The sequence below is a fragment of the Panicum hallii genome, chromosome 8 (assembly GCF_002211085.1).
Source record: "Panicum hallii strain FIL2 chromosome 8, PHallii_v3.1, whole genome shotgun sequence".
NCBI lineage: Eukaryota > Viridiplantae > Streptophyta > Magnoliopsida > Poales > Poaceae > Panicum > Panicum hallii.
Window position 1 is genome coordinate 42,061,732 of NC_038049.1, and position 14,174 is coordinate 42,075,905.

General features: G+C 43.6%; 3 protein-coding genes across 4 annotated transcripts; 1 reads left to right on the plus strand and 2 right to left on the minus strand.

The window, feature by feature from the left end:
• The first annotated feature begins 2 nt into the window (after window positions 1-2).
• LOC112872355 (BTB/POZ and MATH domain-containing protein 2-like) lies at window positions 3-3,035 on the plus strand. Its single transcript, XM_025935447.1, has 3 exons — window positions 3-193; window positions 2,743-2,899; window positions 2,988-3,035. Exons 1-3 carry the CDS (start codon window positions 3-5, stop codon window positions 3,033-3,035), a joined length of 396 nt encoding a protein of 131 aa, XP_025791232.1.
• A 690-nt stretch (window positions 3,036-3,725) lies between these two features.
• Window positions 3,726-6,472, minus strand: LOC112902349 (mitochondrial inner membrane protease subunit 1-like). Of its 2 annotated transcripts, none has more exons than XM_025971383.1 (4): window positions 5,961-6,472; window positions 5,023-5,133; window positions 4,198-4,250; window positions 3,726-4,111 (listed from the first exon to the last, which is right to left on the minus strand). In XM_025971383.1, the coding sequence occupies exons 1-3, from the start codon at window positions 6,321-6,323 to the stop codon at window positions 4,200-4,202; spliced, it is 525 nt and encodes a 174-aa protein (XP_025827168.1). In that variant the 5' UTR covers window positions 6,324-6,472; the 3' UTR covers window positions 3,726-4,111; window positions 4,198-4,199. The 2 variants fall into 2 exon arrangements, with proteins under 2 accessions (XP_025827168.1, XP_025827166.1); XM_025971381.1 differs by having other exon boundaries at window positions 3,726-4,116.
• A 49-nt stretch (window positions 6,473-6,521) lies between these two features.
• Window positions 6,522-12,248, minus strand: LOC112902348 (oligouridylate-binding protein 1B-like). Its single transcript, XM_025971380.1, has 12 exons — window positions 11,915-12,248; window positions 10,537-10,598; window positions 10,180-10,282; window positions 8,959-9,035; window positions 8,809-8,870; window positions 8,577-8,664; window positions 8,370-8,445; window positions 8,257-8,287; window positions 8,048-8,161; window positions 7,652-7,737; window positions 7,378-7,551; window positions 6,522-7,114 (listed from the first exon to the last, which is right to left on the minus strand). The coding sequence occupies exons 1-12, from the start codon at window positions 12,065-12,067 to the stop codon at window positions 6,824-6,826; spliced, it is 1,317 nt and encodes a 438-aa protein (XP_025827165.1). The 5' UTR covers window positions 12,068-12,248; the 3' UTR covers window positions 6,522-6,823.
• Between the last annotated feature and the right edge of the window lie 1,926 nt (window positions 12,249-14,174).

Below are 14,174 nucleotides of genomic sequence, written 5' to 3' on the forward strand. Positions count from 1 at the left end.
TCATGGCCGAGGTCTTCGGCCCGGGGAAGGGGGAGAGCGCCGCCGCGGCAGCCCCCATGCGGGTCGACGGCGTGGAGCCGAGGGTGTTCCGGGCCTTGCTGCACTTCGTCTACACCGACTCCCTTCCTGAGGTGGACGAGGCCGGCGCCGACAAGGTCGCCATGGCTCGGGGTCTGCTCGCGGCGGCGGATAGGTTCGGCGTGGAGAGGCTCAAGCTGATACGCTGTAATCTAAATAAATTTTTTGCTAGATTTCTTTTAGGATCCATAGAGCTTTTATTCCAATATTTAATTTTAGAGTATTTATTGTGAATTAATAGTAATTTACTTAATCATAAAAAGATATATAAGAAAATATAGATTTTGTGCATTTCATGTTGCATTGCATTGTTTTATTGTCTGCCTTCCATTTGAATTTAAATTTTAAATTCAAATTCAAATATATTTGAATATAATTCTTTTTCTCCCTTTTTTCTCTTTAGGCCCGGCCCACTCTCTCTTTCTCCTTTTCCTCTCTTTCTTCTTCTTCCCACATGGCCCAGCCTAGCTAGCCTTCATTCTTTTCTTCTCCCTCCGCCGCGCGGCCCAGCCCAGCGGCCTGCTTTTCTCCTCCTGGCCCAGTCCGCCCGTCCACGCGCCCTTTCTCTTCCCTTCACTCGCTCGCTGACAGGTGGGGCCCGCCTGTCGAGCTCGTCTTCCAGCTCGACTCGGACTCACGCCCGAGTCCGGTTGCAACACGGCCTCCTCCGCCGCGCGATGTCCTGGGCCCGCACGTCGAGGCTCCCCCTCGGCCCCTATTTAAAGTGCCGCCCCGTGCCCTAGACTCCGCATATCTCGCAGCTGCCGTCTCCTCGCCCTCGCAACCCTAGCTGTGCTGCCGCCCTTCGCCGCCAAGCTCGGGCACGCCGCCGTCGCGCCGCTTCGCCGCCGCTTCGTTGCCCCCGCTCGGCGCAGAAGCTCCGCGTGGAGGTGGACATCATCGTCGGTCCTTTTTCCCTCTGTTTCCCCACCTTCTCGCGCGCGCAATGTCTCGCAGAGCTCCGCGACCGCGCGCCGCCGCCGTCCACCTTTCCCCGGCTCCGTCTCGCCAACCCGACCCCCTAGACGTGTTCCCCGTAGCACCCGCGTCCTTCCCGTGCAGACCCAAGTCGAAACCATGACCGGAGTCGCGTTTACGCGATTCTCCGACGAGCCGCAATCGCCCGCCGCGCAAGATCTCGTCGCTGGCGCCCGCGCCACCGCCCCGCAGCCGCCAGCCGCTTCTCAGCTACCCGATCCAGATCCGACTGTCTAGATTAGATCTAGACCGGGGTCAAACAACCTGATACCGGTCAACCCTAGGGTATTTTGCGCTTTAGCCTCTAAGTTCTATGGAAATCAATCCGCAGTCCACGGCAGTTCAAAAGTATTCACAAATAGATTCTTTTTTTCTGTTTAAGCCCCTGTTCTTTACCAAAATAGAACCCGCCATCCCTAGATGTAAGGTTTAATTATGTTCTAACCCTCGGTTTCTTTGTCCACAGCCCTTCTAGTTTCAAATCTTCCACAAATAAGCCCTAGAATCATGTTTTAGCCATAACTTCTCCGTTTTAGCTCCGTTTTCATCGATTCTCACGTCCACGCGACCCTTGCGACATATACATTAGATTTATAATATTGTTTTACTCTATTTCTATTGTTTGGTATACTGTTTCTTATTTATTATATTTGTTTGTTTGTATGTACTTGTGTGTTACGATAGACGGTGCGCAGTTCGAGGGTCCATAAGAGCAAGGCTTTGAAGATGTTTCCGAGCAGCAGCAAATCTTTGAAGGCAAGTGGTTCTTGATCATATTCCGGTCCTAATAACTTTCTAAATACACATATTTACTTTATAAGCATGCATGTGTCTAGAATATGATGGATCCCAAACTAAGAATGTGCCTCGTTCTTTTGAACTTCCTTGATTAAACCTGGATTGTTATAATTATGTTGTAGCTACGCTAGTTGCTTTTAGTTAGACTTTGGCTGAATAATCTGAAAATTACGCTACACTTGTTTAACTTCATGTTCGGTAATACTTTATGGTGATAATTAAGATCATTACATTAATTGGAACATGGAGAACCATCTAGGAAAACAGTGCAAGCACAATACTACATGGCTCTGGTCTTGGCTAATTAATTAGAAACTTTAGCTTGTAATGGTCTTACCGAAATGGTAAGAGGGGAGTGCGTTGGGGGGTATAGCTCGGTCCTCTTGGAGGTTTTGTTTATGGTCCTTGGCTGAGGTACCGTCTCATTAGGGAGGGTTATGACCCTGAAATCTTAGCGGACCGTTGCAAGTTAGAGAATCTTTGTAAAGGTCTTGTAATGAATCCCTGTCACTCACCTTGGAAGTGTTTAAGCACCTTGCAAACCCGGGCATTAAGGGAAATACGAGTTGTGAGCAATCTCTGCAGAGTGAAAACAGATATATCAGCCGTGCCACGGTTAAAAGCGGCTTGGACCCTCACATGATAATTAAACTTAAAGATAATCTAAATTGATGTTCTTTATTTATTGTTGTTATCTTATCTCTTTGATTTATTTAAGTGATGGTATATACTTACATTTAGCTAATGCTCGCTTAAGATTAAGACTTTCGGTTATGTAATAAAGTACTATGATACTCTCTTTCGTTATGACATTGTTTCGAATATATACTTGTATTGTCTATCATATGTGTGGAATTTGATCCTATCCTACATATGAAATGCATTCAGTTCGTTTTTCAAAACCGGGTGTGACATCTGCGGCGATGTGCTGTGCAACCACATCGACGCGCGCACAGCCATGGACTTGCTGGAGCTGGCTGACAGCCATGGCTGCCCCAGGCTCAAGGCGGCGTGCATCAAGGTCATCAAGGATCTGCTCGCCAAGGTTGCGCCATGATTGCCTCCAATCAGGAAGGGGCAAAACAAAGATGTTATTATTTCTATCCTATGTTTAGTCTTGCATTGCATTACAGTTGGCTAAGTTTATTGCTATTCCATGTGCTGCTGCTATTCATGTTTAGTCTCAGCATTACAGCTGCCTAAGGTTATTATTGATGCTAAATTTGGCGATCAAATCCAAATGCAAATCAACTCAAGTTTGGGATATTCTGTAATGTGCTGCATTTTATGTACTGGATCAGTGTTTTGCTTGACGATCTTGCAGATTAGACTGATTGATACAAGCGTAGTAGTACCAGTACTCAATGATCTAAGTTAGAGTTGCATTTGCTAAAGTTTTCCTGAAGACACGCCAAACTCCTCCAGAGTAACATGGCTTGAATAAGCAAGATTCCAATGCACAAATCAATATATTCTCCTTCCAGAGAAGTTCACAATTCTGTTAATGACATGTTATGCTCATCCATGCTCAGAATTCATACACCTCAACTTACATGAATCAATCAGGTATTCAGGTTCCCTTCTCTACCAAAACCACAATAAATCGAATTAGAACCCAGGCAGTTGAACAAGACTTAGTATCAAAACATGCGCTGATTGGGATACATGTGTGTGAGAACTATTATTGTTGCACATTAAAAATCAGAAGATGGGATATCTAGATACACTCCAGTCTCTGCTTCACTATAAAAATGTGCCACGACAGATAAAAAGCTTCCAAATTCAAGGGCCCAGCAGTTGCGTATAAGCTGACAAGGCACTAAAGTTTTCATGAAGACATGTCAAACTCCTCCGGAGCAACATAGCTTGAATAAGCAAGATTTCAATGCGCAAATCAATAGTCTCCTCCAAGACAAGTTCACAATTCTGTTCAATGACATGTTAAGCTCAGCTATGCTCAAAATTCATACACCTCAACTTACATGAATCCATCAGGTATTCAGGTTCTGTTCTCACCAAAATCACTGACGGTAAAGTTACAACCCAAACAGTTGCACAAAAATTTGTATCAGAACATGTGCTGATTGGGTTTCTGTATGGGAACTTAAACTGTTACACATTAAACACCAAAACATGGGATATCAAGATACACTCTGCTTCACTATAAAACTGTGCCATGATAGATTAAAGCTTCCAGAAGTCAAGGGCCAAGCAGTTGCATACAAGTCTCTTGACATGTGCAATAGTAGGGATACATCTTCTCTAGAGAAAACAATAGGAAAGTTAGCACAAATGAATATTAGAGAGAGCTAGGTATTTTTTTTAAAAAAAAACAAAACCTACCTTTATTGAGACTGATTTGAATCAATCGAACCAAAACCCTCCAGTGGCCATACCTATGATTGGAAAATCACTGTCAATGCTCCTTGTTTTCACATAGACGGCAAACTTGCAGTGCTAATGTTCTGGGATGATGGATCATATGATTGATTTGGTAGCAGTGTAGCAGTTAGCCGATGCATTAAGTACTATGAATACATGTTATTAAACCTTAGATTTTTACTCCAGGAACATCAAGAAATAGCAAAGTTCAAGCAGGTAAATTTTCAGAACCCATAGGGAAGGACAACATAGGCTCCAAATTCTATGTCAAGAAAATCAATTTTTGGATTTATATAAGCTTCAAACGAAGAAAGCTAGGCCTATCAATATCAGCCAAATGAATATTTCTTCCAGTTCAAACCAATAACCTGTTTTGTCCTATTTTTTATCCTGGCACTGGGGACACATGATGCCCTGTCAAATTAGGAACCTCAACACTCAGTGCATTTAGTGACCCTGCTGGAACCTGGAGCAGTTACATTTATCGCCTAATATACGCCAGCAAAATGTATTGCTCCAGATTATTATCATTTGAGAAAAATTTGAGGAGTTATACATAATTCTGAGATTAAAACATGGGTTCATAACTTCATAAGATACAGAGGCAATTGAACTCAATGCTTTACAAAAACTTAATATTAGTAACCAAGCAGTCGCAGAATAGAGTAATGGTGCAAATTTGTCCTTTTCTGAAAAATTAAGGCAATTACTAGTTGCTTGTGTCCTAACTCATGGAACCATAATTCTGTAAACAAAATTAATGAGGATGAAAAGAAATAACTTTACCCGGCAAAAGATCTTCCCTCTAATGAGACCATAAGGCACCGCTCCAAATTGCCTTGAATCTCTAGAAGCATAAATATTATCGCCCTGCACCCAAACATGATCTTGTGGTACCTAGAATTATGGATCATCCAGGGTCAGAACGTGAGGTTATTATAAATTTGTTCAAGAAAATGATCATAACTGATAAAGGAAAGAATTGAAAGCTAAACAACCATGGAACTAATCATGTCCCAACATTACACCTGGAACACACTAAAGCAGCAATAAATATGAACATAAAAAGATGTCAGAATTTGAAAACACGGACACTATTCAGGTAGCTATTTGAAGACCAAGACCTCAATAAGTCAAATTTTCTGTTATTGATCGCAGTCATTTGATTTTTTTGTGATGGTATAATAAACTTCACAGATACACATGTTTTTACCAACACTTAATCCTAATGCAAGTATGAATGCAGTAGCGATTGTTTCAGGGTTGATAACACCATATCTCATACTGAACCAATACCAGTAGTTCAGACATTATATAATCCGAAGACCATGCACAATTTTGAAGCGGAGCTCATAGAAAATGTCTCCCTAACTTTGGTGCCTAGAGTCCCTGATACCTGAGTACCAATTACATGTACTAGCAAGTATGAAAAGAAACCTCAGGAAGCATAACAGAAAATAATAAATAATCACTAATCAGAAGCTGCTGTCAGTAATAATTAGTGATTATTATTCTAGCGTCAGTGCAGCACACCCCAGAACCAAATTGCAATGTTTACAGTACCAAGAGAGTCGATTCAATGGAGAGCCCGCCCCCACACCACACCACCCCCCCCCCCCCCCCCCCGCCCCCACCACCACACCCACACACACAAAATCCCATCACGGAGGCAGCATAGCTAGTAGCACGAGCACAGAGCACCCCCCAACCCAGTCACCACTCACCACGACGGTCTTGGTGGCGTCGCTGTTCCCGGGATCGACGAGGTAGGTGACGGAGTCGCCCCCCATCCCGACGACGCGCTTGGCCACCGCCTTGCGCGGGTCCTCGGGGGAGATCATCAGCACGACGTCCCCGGGCTCGACGCGCCCGAGCCTCACGCTCACCCTGTCCACCGCCACCACGTCCCCCGCCAGGTTCATCGCCGGCAGCATGCTGGGGCCCCGCACGATGGCGAGCGAGCAGAGGTGGTGGTCCACGACGTGGATGGCGCAGAAGGCCTGCGCCACCAGGAACGTGCGGTGGAAGGCCTCGCCCGCGATGCTCCGCCACGGGATGGCCCCGAGGCGCCGGAAGAAGCCCGACATCGCCGCGGCGGCGGCGGCGAGGGAGGACAACCGGAAGAATCTAGTCGTGTTCAGGGAGAGCACCCAGATGTGGCCAGATTCGAACGTCCCTACGCTTATCTTTCGTGGGCCTCTGCGTTTCTTGGGCCCAGAAACAACATTGCTGGGCTTGAACCCATGGGCTTATCAATTGTCATCCAGAGCACAGATATAAAAGACGATCCAAACACAGAAAATTATACTAGAAAGCCAGCGTGACACCCATCCGGACTTGGTTTCCATGTCTCTAGAAGTAGATATGTTCTACAGTGGTGAATATGTGTGTGTGTGTATATATAGCCGGCATACAGGACAAGTTACTTAGATGGTGTAACGAAAGATTAACGGGAAATAAAAAAAAAGGTCCTGGTAAGGCTTCATCTACTATGATACTGCTAGTATATGTATATGGGGGGTGTAATTGGGGGCGTCCTTCCTCTTGCAGAGACAGGTAGCTGGCGCCTCATGCGGTAGTTGTCACTCTAGAAGTACATGAGCTGCTGCTGCTGCTGCTGGGCAGCGGCAGCAGCGTTGATGCCAGGGTAGCCACCGTCATAGATAGCCTGGCTGGTCCCGGCTTCCATCCCCAGCGTGGCCTGCTTCAGGGCGTGCTGGCCCACTAGGCCTGGGTTCGTGGCAATCTTGCTCAGGGCCAGACGCTGGTAAGCCAGGAAGTCAGCTGCGGACATGCCGGTGGGGAATGGAGACGGTGCCGGAGGGGGGAGCGGCGAAGATGCTGTCCCCGGTGGAGTTGGCTTGTTTCCCCAGGAGCACTGCAGAAATTCCAGGCAAAGATGGCAATTCAGCAAAAGACAGAAATCAATGTATTTGTAGATTGCTAGTGGATAAACAAATTTAATCTTGTTCAACTTACTGGTGTAATACCATGTATGACCAATACCATTAGTCTCTTGAAAAAAAATTAAGGGGTTGTTTACTTGATGGTGCTCTAGGTACTTTTAAGATCTCACTAAATACCAACTGTCTACTGAATTTTGAATAGAAAGGAAGCCTGAAAAGCCCGAACGAGATATACCCTTATCGGCCTCCCGCCAATCAGTTGGCCATTGCCCATCTGAATTGCCAGTGCAGCTTCCTCATGGGTGCTGTACCTCACAAAGCCAAAGCACTTGTCACGTGTTACACGGACCTCCTCGATTGAGCCAACCCCAAGTGAATGAAAAAACAGGTGCACATCATTGTTGGTGGCCTGATGGTGTAATCAAGAAATAGGAGGGCATTATAAGAGCAAATAGAAAAGCTATGTATAATCAAGATAAACAGCAATCATTCCATTGGAAGAGTATTACCTCATGAGGAAGACCACCAACATAAACAGTGGTAAACAGTGGGTTATTTTCAGGACCATCTTCATTTGAATTCTCCTTTCCAGCTTCTGCGTAACATGACAAGATTGAAATGATACTGTTAGTAGTTTCAACCCGTAACTGGGACAAGTACAGCATTATAAAAGTTCCCATCTTACATACAAATTGAAAATTGCAAAAACTAAGGTCAGAATGCAGTAGACAACTAAAATCTCCAGAATCCTTCTAATTTAATTTTTTTGAAGGGAATAATTAAATTATAATTATTTAAACTTATTAGTGAAAGTTGAACATGAGAGCTTTACTCGGTTATCACACATTATATCATAACATACAGACTAAGGAAAAAGAGACTGAAGTCAAAGCACATGTATTCACCTGATGAACCATTTGTATGGTCCACCTTGGTGTCCACACTTTGTTTCTCTTCACCAGCATTAGCACCTTTCGTCGCCCAATTGCAACGAATTTGACGGTTGCCAAGCCACTTCCCTGCCAGTAGGAAAAAAAACAGGTGTAATCACTTTGGGAAAGCTAACGACTCCAAAATGGAACATAGACTAGAAACATGGAAATAGGGAACTCACCATTCAAGTCATTTATCGCATTTTGAGCATCCTGTGGACACAGCAAAATGAAAAGGTAGGCCCAAAAGTTTTAAACAAATGCACAACGGGTTTAAATATCATGGTGAAACTACCTGCTGATTCCTGAAAGAAACAAAACCGAACCCTCTGGATCGTCCTGTTTTTTGGTCCCACATAACCCTAGCATCTCTGCAAAATTTACCAAGCTAAAACGGTAAGCAGATATTTTGTGTACTCAACACTAGCAAACTATTCTGCTAACAATGTCACGGTGGACAAGCAAAATGATGGAGGGGAGATAAGAGTTAGGCGATGCTTACGAGCAGGTAGAGTATCCAGAGAAAAAGGCAAATAGAGCAGCATCAGTGATTTCTGGGCAAAGATCCCCAACAAAAATATTAAAATGGCCTGCAGAGATGAAGATTTTCAACACCACAGCTTTTCATTAGAATTCAGAAACCATATATTCATATCTATGTACCTGCATGGCACTTGAAAGAACAAGTAAAATACAAATATGGAATATAATATAAACATCTTTCAGTTCCAAACCTGATGTATCCTCCCTCTGAGTACTTGTATATGCCCAATTGACTTTAATTGGCTGACCACACCTGATTTTTGGGGGACTCCTTAGCAATTTGAGCCAAAAGCAGGAGAGTGTTCACAGAAATTAGCATGCAACCAACCCAAAATACTTACAGTTGTTTGCCGTTGAGAGATAAAATTGCTAGTGCAGCAGATCGGCGGTCATAGTAGTCGATGAAACCAAAAGATGACTACAACATCAGAAGGGAAAGTGTAAAGATCACATTGTCACAAGCAACCTATCTAGCAAATATATGATAAGCAAACCTGTAAATCATTAATAATTAACAGATTAAACATAGGAAATGTAGCATCTCAAATTGTAATTTTATGTTAAAAATGGTGATCAGAAAGAGTGTCTATTGACAGCGCTAGAAATATCGTAATCAAGTCATTTCTATTTTGATCCATTCAAAATTGATTCACCAAAAAACATATGTCCAACATTCAAAATAAAATGTTACATCTACTAGCTTTTCACTTTGGCACTCTTGCATCTCACTGAAACAATATGCCAATCCCAAAGGTGCCAAAAAAATATAGGTCTGGATCAGTTCTAACCACAATCAGTAAACTAGTATGTTTTGAACAGATATTACAGCATAATTAATTTAGATATTGGTACAGAAGCACCATGTGATCCCACAAGTCAAACCATAGTAACATACAACGCTCAAGTCTTGATATCATTTCAATTTACAATATTGCGCTCATCAAGTTTTCAAAAGCTAATGGACATGTCACATACCTAGCTAAATAAGCTAGGGCGCAAAGTGCATAAGTGCTTTCCAGTAAAAGAATGTTGGCACACAGCTGCACTGTATTGTAGCGAACTAGCTGAAATTAGACAGCTAAAACCCTAGTATTCAATATCTACAACTGAAAAAAGGGGGCGACTCACCCTTCTCCCTGGTAAGTGAATTTCCATACTGAGCTCTATAGCACATTTTCATTTACTTTGCCCCATAAGTTGAACTACCAACAAATGCACAATAATGACACATTTTAGCACTACTTCTCATACTATTTTAAAGTGATTATATACCTAATAAGTATTTCAGTGATTATAATACTTATAATACATTATTAAGTACCAAAGTAATTGAAACAATTTAAATAAGTATTGAAATCATTAAAGCGGGTATTTAATTCATCGAAACAAGTGCCAAATACAATGAAAAATATGACAAATAGCTTAAGAACATGTTACTGTGTGTGTATTTCCATGGCAGCTGGACTTATGGAGGAAAGCAAACAAAAAATGAGATGCAGAAGGCAAGCCGGGTTTTTTCGGGGTGCTACATTCAGTTATTTTTTAAAGAAATAAAGATCCACCTTTTCTTTTCTGATGAGCTTGCAACCTTCTACTGGACCAATACTTCGGAAGACTTCCTGCAGTAACGTGTCCGTCACTTGAAGATGGATATTGCCAACATACCTGTCCAGAATATGATCAATGAGCACAGTATAAATAAATAATGTAGAACAGCTAGTCGACATTAATTTGCAGGTTTGCAGCAAGAGGTGAACAATTTGATTGTCCCTGACAAAACATTCTGCACAAAGGACATATATTTTTTTGGAACGCTTGAAAGCAAGGAAGCAAGGCAACATTTTTATGGAGATATTTTTTGAAATCAACTTTTAGCAGTACAGCAGTCCCTAAGGCAAAGAAATGCTACCAGCACTTACACGCTGCGGCATGTACTTGAATCAAACCCAGGAGGAAGGTTTCCGCTAACTATGGGCTCAATCTGCAAAAAAAAAAATACAAGTGTAAGCAAAAGATTTCCATGAAAAACACACGTACATATATGATTTCAGAACACAGTTGACATTCGTCTTAAAAAATGAAGAACACTGGAGTCAAACAGATAAGTAAAGCTGTATGCAAGAACAGAACATGAAAAACATACAGGGAACACAGATTCACGGTTTCATGTAGATTTCCCATATATAATGCTCATACAAAACTATTATGTACCATTTCAAGATTTTAGTGTGAGTGGTGAATGAAAACAGTGCATTAAGATTCAAGACGGAAGTTCTAACTCTATCTAAGAACAAAAGTATGCCAGGGAAAAAGATGTACTTCGACTTGATTATTGCACAGGTAATCATCACAGTGCAAGTAAACTTCTTTATGATCAAATAGAGCAAGAGTACAAAATATATCTTTAACTGGTGGCATTAGCATTCAAAATTCAGGTGACCCAACAGGAACTCATGTAGACCTCACACTATAACAATCTGCAATAATCAAATTAAAACAGTAATTGTATTTTGCATTAGAAATCCCTTTCCGTATCAGATACAGCTCCACAAAAAACACCGTTCATTTTGTAACCATAATGTTGCAGTTTGGGAAGCTTCAAAGTCTCCTTTACTACAAAAAGGACTTTCGCTCATCAAACGTTACTAATCCAAGAAGTAAATATCAACCATGCTTAGCACAAGTAGGAACTAATTTGCACATATTACGCTATCGCAGGACCTCATGAAGGGAGTGAATGTCTGTGCAGGCCTTTCTTAATTAGGAGGGGAGGTTAATAAACTAATAAAAGGCGGAAAAACACACACTGATGCCACTCCATCTACAACGATGCTATAACATGATATCGAAATCACCACAGACAGATTCAATCCGACGAAAACCCTTGACCCCACAGACCCTACCAGAAATCTATATTCTTCTTCCCCGAAGGGGCTCACACCGACATCGAGGATCCAAGAATCGTGAGAAATGGAGAGGAAATTGAGAAACCCCGACCGCGGAAACACCCCGAATCCCCACAATTCCACCTTAAAACCTCCGGACCGAATCCCCGCAATTCCACCTGAAAAACCCCCGAATCCCCACAATTCCACCGGAAAACCCCAACCCCGAAAACCCCTACCGGCCGCCTCCCGCCCACCTCTCCGCCGAGAACCGAAACCCCCCAATCGATCCCCCGCACACGCGCCCCCAAAACCACTAGCCCACGCCCACCGCATCGATCGAGCCGGAGAAACAGAAGAAGAAAAAAAGTTAGCACAGATGAGAAACCGAGGAGGAGAGAGTCCTCCTCACCTGCGGCGCGGCGAGGAGGCCGGGGTGCGGGTGGTGCCCGGGGAACAAGGGCGGCTGCGCCTGCTGCTGCTGCTGCAGGAGCAGCGCCTGCTGCATCAGCTGCTGCTGCTGCTGCGCCGCCGCCGCCGCCTGCTTCATCCGCTGCTGGTGCATGCCGCCGGCGCTCGCCCCCCGCCGGTTATTAGGGTTTCGTCGGGGCGGAAAACCCCAACGGGAGGATCGCGGAAGGAAAAAACGAAAATAAAAAAAGAAAAATAAAAGAAAAAAGGAAAGAAAAAAACCCCTCGAAGCCGAGGGGGGAAGAGAAGAAGAAGACGGGAAGGGAGGAGGCGCGCCGGGTCGGAGGGGGACGGGAGGATATTTCCACGGGCGCGGCGCGCGGCGTTTTCGACTCAGCCCCCCTAGTTTGAGCGGATTCTGAAATGAGCCCGCGGTGTCAGTAGGCGGGTGGCTTCTAGAACGGGGGCGGGGTGCGGTTGCGGAGAAGAGGGAGGGGCGGGGTGCAAAGTGCGAGCTGCTGGTGCTGGGGGTGGGCGCGGTGTTTGCTGCGCCGGGGGTGAGGGTGTGGAGCCGACCGAGCAGTGAGAGAGATTGTGGAGGGTGTACGTGGGCGGGGTGCACGGAGCGGGGCGGCGGGGAGCGGATAGGGGTGCGGGACAGTGAGACAGGCGAGGGGATCCGGTGCGCGTCGGGCTCGGTGTGGCCTGTCGTGCTGCTGCGGCCAGGATGTGTGTCGCCGTGCGACGGTGCGCCGAGCACGTGGCAGAAAGAACTCGTGCGCTGGTTTTTGCTACTGCATGTGTTCTTAGCAATTTTTATTTGTTTTAGTGACTTTTAAATGTGCATTGATATCTCGTATCTGACTCTGGTTAAAGTTCCGGGATCCACCTTGGGTCCTTGGCCGTTGGTGCGGCTTCCGTTTCGCATGTATTTTCCCTTTTTTATTTATATTTTCCCACGGCTACCTTGGTGACTTGCTGGCCGATTTGCAAGAAGCTGCTTAGTATAAATTATCGGGACAGGCGATCCAAATAGAACTTTAAAAATTCTATTATAATATTTAAATATTTTTTATCGGCAAGTCGGTCGGTCTGCAACACTGCCTTCTAGTCAACCCTTAAATGCATCTCTCATACTCTTTAGTTCAAATATTTATACTAGTAAAAGTATATAACCTCAAAAGTTTAGAGTGGTAAGAAGCTATAAATATCTTTATCGTCATGACATGTTTCGGAAATATGGAATGCCCATTTTCACAACCATATACTTTCAAATTGTATAGAAGAAATATGCATACAGCAAGACATTTTTAGCTCGCAAGTCCGTAACGGTGCTCGGTGCATTGCCCGCGGTAGTTTTCTTTTCCATGGCCACATGGATGGATACCTTTGCGCGCAGACGATCTGTCAGCTGAGTTCACCCGCGAGTTAGGAGAAGGGTAGCTGACCAGTTCGGCATCTGCGCGGCGCGTATGGGCTTCCTCGGTTATAGTTCCGTCACGCTAAATGCTTGAACACCGATTACAAATATTATATATATATTAATTATAAAATTATTATATAAATATAGACTAATTCGTGAGATATATTTATCAAACATAACTAGTCCATAATTTAATAATATTATGCTACTGTAAATATATTCTAATGATAAATTAATCAGATTTAATAGATTCATCTTATTAATTACTCTTCATTTATGCAATTGATTTTATACTTAGTTTATATTTAACGCAAATACTATTTATCGCTGGCGCATGAGGGCAATGGGCGACGGCTGAGTGGGCAAGTTAACTCCAGTGTAAGCATGGGCACGAGGATACATGCAAGGTGACATCTATTACTGCTTAGGAAACGGTTTGGGATCCAAGGGTATGTTCGTTTCCGGGTATCTAAAGTTTAGAGGGGTCATATTAAAGAGAATCTTGTCATTTAGAAGTATTAAATAAAGTCTAATTACAAAACTAATTGCAGAACCCTAGTGCTAATTCGCGAGACGAATCTAATGAGGTATATTAGTCCATGATTAGCGAATAATTACTGTAGCATCACTGTAGCAAATTATGAATTAATTAGGCTCATTAAATTTGTCTCGCGAATTAGCACACAGCTGTGCAAAAAATTTTATAAACAGATTTTATTTAATACTTCTAAATAGTAAGATTCTCTTTGATGTGATGGGTCTAAAGTTTAGAGGGTGGGAAACGAACAGGCCCCAAGTCTTCAATACACATTTTCTTCTAGACCGTTTCTCTATTTTG